Source organism: Gobius niger (genome assembly GCF_951799975.1).
Source record: "Gobius niger genome assembly, chromosome: 5".
Taxonomy (NCBI): Eukaryota; Metazoa; Chordata; class Actinopteri; order Gobiiformes; family Gobiidae; genus Gobius; species Gobius niger.
Genome location: NC_136856.1, coordinates 20,109,051 through 20,119,672, shown reverse-complemented (window position 1 = coordinate 20,119,672; position 10,622 = coordinate 20,109,051). Strand labels below are relative to the sequence as shown.

At 43.7% G+C, this 10,622-nt stretch overlaps 1 protein-coding gene across 1 annotated transcript; it reads right to left on the bottom strand.

Annotated features, from left to right (window-relative positions):
* Positions 1-1,899: 1,899 nt before the first annotated feature.
* prss23 (serine protease 23) lies at positions 1,900-6,274 on the bottom strand. The gene is made up of 2 exons (XM_079556896.1): positions 6,080-6,274; positions 1,900-3,207 (listed from the first exon to the last, which is right to left on the bottom strand). Exon 2 carries the CDS (start codon positions 3,189-3,191, stop codon positions 2,094-2,096), a length of 1,098 nt encoding a protein of 365 aa, XP_079413022.1. The 5' UTR covers positions 3,192-3,207; positions 6,080-6,274; the 3' UTR covers positions 1,900-2,093.
* Positions 6,275-10,622: the final 4,348 nt, after the last annotated feature.

The window sequence follows — 10,622 nt, the reverse complement described above, 5'->3', positions numbered from 1 at the left end:
GGCCACCATTTTTCCATACTGAGATATGTTCTTGCCTGAGCTTGATGCGTACCTGTCTGGGTTTGGCTGCGTCCGAAACCATCAAATTGTAGCCTCTAAGCACTAACACTAGCAACTAACTCCTTAACCTTTCATGGGGTCAACTGTTAGACCTCTATGCAGTTAGTGAACTAGAGCTTCAGCAGCATTTGAACAATCCGTCCGTCCTTAAACAGGGGAAAGGGAAGTGACATCACCAACAGCTGCTTTTCTTCTTCTTTAAAGTTATTGGTGGAGTGCAGGCCAAACAAAAGTGCATGTCGCCCCCTAGTGTACAGTGTCCAACAACAACATAGTGTCCAAACAAAAACATTTAAGGAGAAAAGAAATCCAAATGATCCATACAAACAGCTGTTTCATAAAGCTACATTATGCAAATGATCCATGTGGCTTAAGTTTCTGCTAAATGAAAACAGAAGCATTTAATCTGTTTCCTGAGTTTACTCTTTAACACTGACATGTGACTGAGCTGTGGGGACGACAACATTGATTTATCACTTTTATAAAGTTTGGCTTGTGCAGAATCTTAATTTTTAATATTATTTTTATTATTAAATGTGCTCCTGTCAATCAACAGTGGTTGCGCATGAATCACGAGGGTGGGGGCGAGGGGGGTGGGGGGGTTTAGCGCAGTGGCTTGTGGGATGGCACATAGCTCCTAATCACTGGTTAGTTAGCATCAGAGGTCCCTATGCTAAAGTGGCCATGATAGTTCGCATCAAGGCTTCTTTTCCTAACTACTTCCTAACTGACTCACCAATTCGGAAGCAACTTGCCATGGCGGACGCTGACGCACATCCGGTTTGGCATAAGAGCTCTTCGCAATCTGATGGTTTCCGAAGGAGCCTCAGTGTGTGCGCTTAGTCACAGAAAACGACTGAAGATGTTGTTAGCATTTGGCCTCTCCCAATGTATTCTTATAGCGGCAAACGGGGGTGAAGTTGGAAGTGACCACGCTCTTCCACGGGCACAAAGACCAGACAGGTACGTATCATCAGCTCGTCTAAGCTCAGGTAAGAACATATCTCAGCATGTGAAAACGGTGGCCTGTTCCTTTAAGGCACGTGAGGATTTTTTCATTAAAAAAACAACAACATATGAACCAATTTGGGAAGTGTAACTAGATTCTTTCTGTTGATAAAGATAACATAACTTCTAACCGCATAGGAATTGCTTGTTATTTTTGTTTCTGAACCAACCCTAACGCTAATCTTATCCTAACCCTAATCCTAATGACCCTAAACTATAACTAAACAATAATTGTCAAACATAAAACGTTAACAAATAATACCGTCGTGGATCCGCTCCTACCAGCAGAGGGCGCACTATCACAGTAAATTCGCCACACCGTCATGGATCTGCCCCGTCTCCGGCCCTGCAGCTTTCTATTTTATTTTACTTTTCTATTTACTGTGTTTCTGCAGGATTCTTTTGCCTCAACAAAGTCAGGGTGCACTTCTACTTACCAACACAAGAGGGCAGCCAACGCCTTCCCCAAAAAGCACTCACTCAGGAATAAATCTCTTTATTAAAATATATCAAGCATTTATCACAAAAATAAATTTAACACTCTTCTCAATGGCATAGAATCTCTTGAAAGTACATACACTCAAATTATTAATGTTTATAGATGAATAAACTGTGGTGCTGTAAGTTAAATCCATTAAAAACAGACTGGTTTTCAGAATAGGAAAAAAGCAGAGTGCAGTTTCACAGTAGTAACAAAGGCACAACATTAACACCATTAACGCACAAACACACCATTTTATGCTCACCAGCCACTGCGGCCTGTAGAGTTTAATGAAAGTAGATCTGATTTTGTATGCAATAATGAAATTAAACACGGTACACCTATTCTAGGCCTAGCTGTTGTGTAATCTCTACAGCTAAGCAGAAACATGTCAGTACTGATTAAATTGTGTAAAAGTGTTGTATGTTGTTGTTTGAGCAGAGTCTGGGGTGACCACGCGAACACGATGCTGTCTTCAGACTGACTGAGGGCTAGACCCAGAAACAGACATTTAATTAAACAGATGTTTGCAATAGGTGCAGTTTTACCCATGAACACAGTCTAGTCTGTTCCCATGGACCCAATAACAGATCTGAGCAAACTTCAGCGGGGTAATCCTCACTGCCACATTATAATCCCGGTTTTCTCCGTCTATCTCTAACCACTGATGCCCTGAAAAGATCCCGATGACTTTCCTCTCCCACTTCTCCAGGATGTTGTCCCACACTCTGCCGTAGACTCCGGATCCGCTCGCTCCGGGACGGGCGTCGCAATGCTGATAAATGAGGTCTTTGGACTCCTCTTCCACAGGACAAAACCTGTACACCAACTCCCCGGGTCGGTCGCTGTCAAAGCCAGAGAAGTGGATACGCTTCCCTGCCAAATCTTCAGAAGAGGGGGCAATGGAGAGCCGCATATAGGGGCGGCGGTGGGGCCAGCGGAGCTCCAGCAGGGCATAGTCAAAGTCCATGCTGACTTCCTGAGGACCTTGGATCCAGCCTTTGGGCACGCGAGTCCGTCTGACCTTCACCCACCGAACAAGAGGTTTCTTAGGCGAAGAGAGTGCTGGGTTCGTGCTGTTTATCACAGGGTTAATCAGAAATCCAACTCTGAGCTTTCTTGCACCCTTGACGTAATCTTTACCGTCGTGGACGCAGTGGGCCGCTGTCAGGACGTGCAGCTGGGACACAAGAACCCCGGTGCACCCCGTGGAGATCCGGACCGCGGTGGAGAAAGGGTAATCCAGCAGGAAGTTGTCACCTTTGATGTTGAAACGCCCGTCAGCGCCGTAGATCTGTCGCCTTATTCGCCTGCGTTTCGGCCTGTACAGGGGCGGGACAGGGTTTTCTGGGTCACCCTCGACATCCACGGTGGTGAGGGTGCGGGAACCGTCCGAGTAAAGTGTCTCGAAAGCCAGCATGTCCGACGGCGCCCCCTCGTGGGTGTGGAAGCAGCTGGAGTTGCAGTGGGTGGTGAAGTCCAGATGGGTTTGGGCGCTGAAGTGGGAGCGGGTAAGGGGGGTGGGGGCGTGGGGTACCAGCATGGGGATGTGGGGGGGCAGCTGTAGAAGGGACACTGCCCGGGACAGGAAGAGCTGCATGAGGTAGAGCAGCTTCTGCCTGGATCGATCATGTGGAGGCATGGTGGAGATGGACACACTGGAAGACGACAAACACAGAAACATTCAGCAAAAGGCAAACGGTTTAACGCAACTTTTAGCTTTTTCCTCCCAAGGTCCACATGATAATCAATCTAACAATTTGTCTTTTTATTTGACATAGGTTTGTAGTATACGAGAAAAAATGTCATATTGAATCATCGTTTTGAATATTGCAAGAACAGTGTCATTGTGTGTCATTAAATCATTGTATTGTATAATCACAAAACCATTTCAACGCTGTACAAGCCTTTTGAAAATTAACAAAAAGTGTGTTTGATCAAGACTTAAAAAAGCTACCATGAGTAGAATCCAGAACAAATCTGCTCGAGTCCTGACAAGAACCAGGAAATACGACCATATTAGTCCAGTGCTCCGGTCTCTGCACTGGCTTCCTGTCACTCAGAGAATAGACTTTAAAACAGCTCTGCTTGTGTAAAAGTCTTTTCATGGTTTAGCTCCAAAGTACATCTCTGACATGTTACAGCCGTATGAACCATCTCAGGCCCAGAGAACTTCAGGGAGGGGCCTCCTGGTGGTTCCCAGAGTCAATAATAAACACGGTGAGGCTGCGTTTCAGTTTCATGCAGCTAAAATCTGGAACAGTCTTCATGAGGATGTGAGACAGGCCTCAACTCTGACAATGTTCAAATCCAGGCTGAAAACAGTTCTTTTTACCGATGCATATGACTGAAAGTATTTTATCTGCACTCTCGCCTTTTACTGTAATTGATTAATTTTATGTTGATGTTTTTATTGATTTTATTTGTTTTCTTGTATTTATGCAACTGTGAAGCACTTTTAATTGCCTTGTGTATGAATTGTGCTCTACAAATAAACTTTCCTTGCCTAGAATGTGAGTCAGATGTGAGACCTCAGTGACTTTGAAACATTGTAGCTTCTTTAAATGTGGATATTGCATCACCTAATATTGTGATAATGATAATTTGTTTGCTACATTGTGCAGACCTATGTTATGGCTAATGCTGATCCACACTTTTAGGTTTGGGACCTGTTACTCGGGTGCTCTAATGGCTAGAATAAAACAGTAACCGCAGGTGAAAACATGAATTACCTCAAAATAAGCATTTGTTATTATTAAAAACAAAGTAACAGTTGTAATTGTAATTTGCTTCTTTTTTAAAACCCTGTGTGATCACTGTCAAGAAACTAAAATGTTCAGCTTAAAGCCAATTGTTTAAATAAATGTAAAAATAGAGATGTTGTTTCTAGGCCAAAAAATAAAAAGCTTTTAAAGGCAGCTTAATATGTGTGTATCAAAAAAGACATTTTCAACAATTAGATTTAATTTATTGTCCGTCTCGGAGGAAATTTGTCTGTCTCACGGTAAGACGGGACAGACAGTGGCAAAAAATGACAAAGACAATAAGTTAGTGATGAAAACAATCTTGTGTGCTGCATACTTCACTAGCGCTTGGTCAAGAGACCTGACAAACTCACAAACACTACCCCCAATAACTCTGGCCTCTCACAGATCCACTGTAAATATGAGTGAATACAAGCGAGGTCAGCTTTCAGGCCTAAATGTTGCAATGCAGGCCCGAGTCTCATCTGGGGCAGCTGGGCAACAATGAACCCCTTGTTCCAGCTATACACACATGAAGGTTACCAGCAAAATGGGCTTATAAATCAACAGAAGTGTATTTGTGTCAATTGATAAACACAGAGTCATTTCATCTTATCCACATCTAAACTAATCAACAGATCACAGAGCAAACAGGCTTTAGATAGGAGGAGAGAATGGTCCAAAATATGTAATTATCCAGTGAGCAGGAGTTGTCTTGTTGAAATCAAAAGAAGGGCCGACGGGGTTAGTTGTATTATAATCAACCACTACATGTAATTTCTGCAGCAAATCACTGTTTTCATCCACAAAGTACTCACTGATTATTTGGACATGTTTGAAGACTTGCTGTAATGTCTGAGCTGTACACGTGTAATAAGGGTTGATCATTGAGACACTTCACCCACCTTGCTACCAGTGCCTGACACTAGTGAATGAAAGACAGTGAATGAGTGAGTGGTTCCTTAATGTAAAGAGCTCTGAGTGCCAATGTAGGTAGAAAAGTGTGACCGTTTACCATGTATCTACAATCACAGAGAAGGTGAATGAAAAGTCAAGAGTTTACAGTAGGTGTGCTCCAGTCAAGTATGTGTTACAACAGCGTGGCCCATCAAACATTAACCACTTTTCAGTGTCCTCAGGCTTTTAGGGCAGATTAACAGGGAGGAGACACTCAATCCCCTCAGTAGACTGTGGAGCCTGGAGCGGTCATGGCACGAACTGAGCAGGTGTGTGGGAGAAGTGAAAAGCAACAAGTCAAGGCACAGCACCTAAACAAGGCATTATGTCTGACAAAAGCCAGGGTGGGTCCGTAAGCCTTCAAAGTCTTTATCCCACTTCTGGAAACAGTGAGAAAGAGGGGCTCGAGCACTGTCTTCTTGACAGCTTGGACAGGCTAAATACCTCTGAAGTGTAAAGAGTTAAATATCACAACATCAGCATTTACATGCTGAGAACAAAATCCTTTAGAAACAAATAGAGGAAACACGTGTGGATTTCAAAACCAGAGGCCACAGCTCAGCTCACAAACCACAGACATTAACCAGAAGAATGACTCGCTCTGGCTGCTGAACAGAGATGGACTTTAGTTTATTTTGGTCTAGAAGGATGTTGGTGAAAGGAAACTTATTTTGTGCTTTCTGAGGCGTGAAAGGGTAAACTATGACATGAATGTCAAGCATCTCGTGTAGGTCAATGAGGCGAGCAGATCTATAAGGTTCTCTAACAGTCAGTCTAAGCTACAGTTCATGGGTAAATGGGATACGGGCAACAAACGAACGAGGGTTACCTCCTCCTGGATCGAGTCGTGTTCACATCGCTCACTCTCCACACTGACTCCACTGTATCTCTGTGTCCCAGAGTCCTCTCATCCTCCCGGTGACAGGTTGCTCCTCGGCGAAGTTCCTGTTACGCACGAAGAGAAATATCTCACAAACTCTTGAGTGTTCAAGAAATAAAACTGTGATGTTGAAATATCCACATGGCGCCGAGAAAGGCACTAATAAAAGCCCTCGTTTCAAAAGCAAAACTATTTGCTCGAGTGCGGCTGGGAGTCCTAGTGGTCCTGCCTCTCTGTGGTGGCGCCCCGCCCCCTCATGCGCCATGCGCTGGAGCGGACCTGCGGCCACGAGCCGCCACAGGAGGCGACGGGGCTACAATGTCGGGGCGGATATAAAAATCTACTTCCCTCAGATCGTGGTTTCAGACCATTCAGTTCATAAATAAAGAGTCATGGTCGGTCTGACTACAGCTCGTGCAGGGGGGGCTTCCCGAAACAACTCTAGGATATGATAAGTTGCCAGGCCTCGAGAGGGGTTTATCGGTCCAGTTTATTTATTGCATAAAATCCATATAATTGCACTTTGGAACAAGGGGCCAGACCTGACATGTAAAGAGTCAAATGGACCAATCTGTCAAATCTGACATTTTTATTCATTTGTGCAAAAGGCTCAATCAGCCAACGTCACCTGTGACTGGTTTTGGAAAACTGCTGTATTTCATCGTTATGTGACATGACAGTGGTAGTGGTAGCCTTTATTATATTAAATTAACAGACAACGCCATCCAGTAAAACTGGAAACATGTGCTTTAAGGTGCACAGGTTCGACCCATAAGGACAGAGGCATCATGTTCCTTTTCACAGGTTTAGTTTATTTCTATGGAGGTTCTTTTATCTTTCAGTTCCTTGTTTCATACTTTTTGTTCTCATTAAACATTGCACCATTTTCGTTACATTCACTTGGACAGTTTGTACACTTTAGATCTCCGTCGGTTCACAGTATTTTCATTTGGTCACTCGCTTCTCAGTTCGTACAAACAAAACGAAAACAGGAAGCAGGACAAGAAACAAGACAAGCAAAGCAGGACAGCAGCAGATGGGTCCACCGTCGCACGCCCATCTCTAGCCCTACTCGGCCGGTGCGGTGCTTCGATAGCCTCCCGGTTACGCGAGGGCCCCAGCAGACCCCGGACCAAACACACCGAGAGAGCCCTGGACGCCGTGAGGTGTTGCGCGTGAAGCTGTCGGCCACTCGCGACGCTGGACCCGTGGAACAACACGCACAGCCTGGGCACAGCCTGGGCACAGCCCAACCAGCCGGGAGACGCCAGTGAGTGCCAGGGTGGGCTTTTATACCTTTTACGCGCTGGCGCCATCTGCTGTCCAATAGTTATTTTAAAATACATTAAGTTTTATTGGAATAAAATGCATAAAACTGATAATGCCACAGTTACATAAACACATATTTAGATGATTGTTCATCTGGTGTGAGTTCAAACCTTTAAACGCTCACTCAGCCGTAAGTGTTTTTAAAATTGTGTTTAAAATGTTTACAAGCCTGAAATAATGTACTGACATGACTGAGGGTGTTGTTTTTGTAACTCCCCTCTCAAATTTACAACTGTATAATTGTGGATAATTATATTCCATCCAAACATTTGACACATCTCATTGGTTAGACCAGAGCAAGTGTCATCTTGTTCAGTGCACACGCATCACCAGCCGTGCCAAGAGCAGACTCTGTATTTGCAGCTTCCAGGCAGAAAGGCTGCTGGGACACGTAGGCTTCATTTCTCCATCAGGCCCCTGTGCCGCATTCAGGGTCCATGTGAAGATGATTGAGGAATTTGTGAAGGAGTTTGCGGCCAGAGGTTTTTGGAGGTGATGAAACAGAGCTCTGGTCACTTACAGTCATTGTACGTTTAGGAATGCTATGGAATCTCCCAACAGGGACTGAGCCAGGCTGTCACACAATGCACGGGCTGTCCCAGGATCCAGAGTCACTGACCTGCACCTCTCTCACAAATGCTTCTCTCAATACAATGAAAACTGCAGCTGGTGGTGCGCCGACACTAAGGTACCACTGACAGATACGTGTAAAGTATATTCCCACAGCAGGACAGTTTGTGTGTGATTCAGCCTGGAGGTATGTGTGAATGACCACAGGTTCATCTGCATATTTTTCCTCCTTTCATTCCTTGCTTTTAGAGTCTCATGGTGAGAGAAAAGTTATGGCTTGAACAGGAAGTTGAGAACAATCGTACAAGGGTAAAGATTACATGATTCAAAGTCAAAGCAGGGATCACTTAGACACTTGGCTAATACTGTTTTAATAAGAAGAAATCATTTCACAGTTCACTCACACACTTGTCTTTGCTTGGCCACTTAACCTCTTTACCCCCACCTGAACCGAGCACATTTTCCCAAATCTAAAAGCTTCTTGAACGAAGTATCAAAACAGCGACAAATACATGTCTGAAAATATGACAAAAGAGCAAAAAAAGAGCATCAAAACATGAGTAAAAAGTGATGAAAAAGTAAAAACATCCATCCATTTTCTTCCGCTCTATCCGGGGCCGGGTCGCGGGGCCAACAGTCTCAGATTTGGAGGTGCTGATCCTCATCCCGGCCGCTACACACTCGGCTGCAAACCGCCCCAGAGCCGCTGAAGGTCTTGGTTCGTTGAAGCCAACAGAACAACATCGTCTGCAAACAGCAGAGATGAGATCCTGAGGCTCCCAAACAGGACACCCTCCGGCCCCTGGCTGCGCCTAGAAATTCTGTCCATAAAAGTTATGAACAGAACCGGTGACAAAGGGCAGCCCTGGCGGAGACCAACACGCACCGGGAACAGGTCTGAAAGGTAAAAATAGAGCTACAAAAAAGAGTGATGAAAATGTGACGAAAACAAAATAAAAATGCGTCAAAAAGCAAGGAAATAAAAGCGATGAAGAAAACAAAACAAAAACTTAGCTTTTAGATTTGGGTAAAGATCAACCGGAGAAAACGCACTTGGTTAAAGGAATAGGCCACTGTTTTTCCATACTGACATATGCTTTTACCTAGAGCAAAGCGACTTTTTTATATAAAAAAAACTCTATTTACGATTCAATTACATTTTTACACTTATAATCGCTATTTTTTTAGTTTAATCTTATAGAGTTCAGGAAATTCCACAGTTACTATGGAGATCCGCCATCTTTGCAGCTGTTAGCTTACATTTCCATAGACTTAACATTAGCTAAAAACTGTAGCTACAAAAAGTGGAGAAAAAAGCTGTGGAACAACTCCGTTAGCTGCTGAGTTACTGCTGGTAAATACATCTAACACACTGTGGTGTCCAAGTGTTGTAATGTGAACAATAACTCCAATATTTTAACTTTTAAAATCTCCATTAGTTTACAATTGCTGCTAATCCCATAGATACGGATGGCATCTCTGGAGTCGCCCATATATGGTCATTTTTAAAACAGTTAAGGGGGGAAATTGCAGAAAAACCTACAGTTTCTCTAATTATTCAAAAACTACTTTAACTTATTCTAAATTATGAATATAGTTTTCTACTAAATAAAGATACAAAGACATAGAGAGGAATGAAGCGGTTCAACAGCCCATAAATACATAAATAACAGAGAATGCTAACATGGTGTTTCATGTAAGCATCATGCTAATGCTAACGCTAGCTAGCGCTAGCTACGACTGCCGTTTTTTTCACTTCTACTGAACAATCTGCTGTCAATAAACATCCATATGAACCCGATTTAGACTTGACTTTATTTGTATGTGATAGACACGTTTATATTTTGCCAGAAAATGGCTAAAAAGAGTCAAAAATTGTGTTTCCCAAAAGATTCTATTTTCCCACTCTCCAAGGCCACGCCCCCTTCTATGACGAGATGCCGCCTGTATCGCGATGTCGTCACATAATAATAATAATAATAATGGTGCATTGGTTTTATATAGCGCTTTTCTGGACACTCAAAGACGCTTTACATTGCACTATTCGTTCACTCCGTACTCGGTGGTGGTAAGCTACTATTGTAGCTACAGCTGCCCTGGGGTAGACTGAGGGAAGCGAGGCAACCAGTCTGCGCCATCGGCCCCTCCGACCACCACCAACCACTCACTCCATTCGCTAGGCTTCCTGGTGTTACCAAACGGTCTCCCATCCAAGTACCGACCAGGCCCTTCCCTGCTTAGCTTCCAAGGTCTGACGGGTTTGGGCAGAGCAAAGGCGGTATGACCACATACATCCATTGGCCGTGGTAGGCATTTTACGTTTGCATATTTGATAACAATTGTATTAAAATCCTATGATCAGCAAAAACAATGTCCATAAACAGGGCATTGCTTCTCTTGCGCTGTAACAGATCTATCATTTTATAAAACCGAGTTAGAGACCTGGATGCATCAGCTGTTGTCTACCATTCATCAAAACATCCGGCGGAAATTGCGGAAGTAAACAATAACATCGATCGATTTGCTTAATAGAATAGATCCATGGTGATATGACATCACATTCCCGAACTCTATTCTGATGTCACTGATGATA

Bases quoted from the DNA above. Each gene is read 5' to 3' on its own strand.
- prss23 (XM_079556896.1), bottom strand. From the start codon at position 3,191: ATGCCTCCACATGATCGATCCAGGCAGAAGCTGCTCTACCTCATGCAG.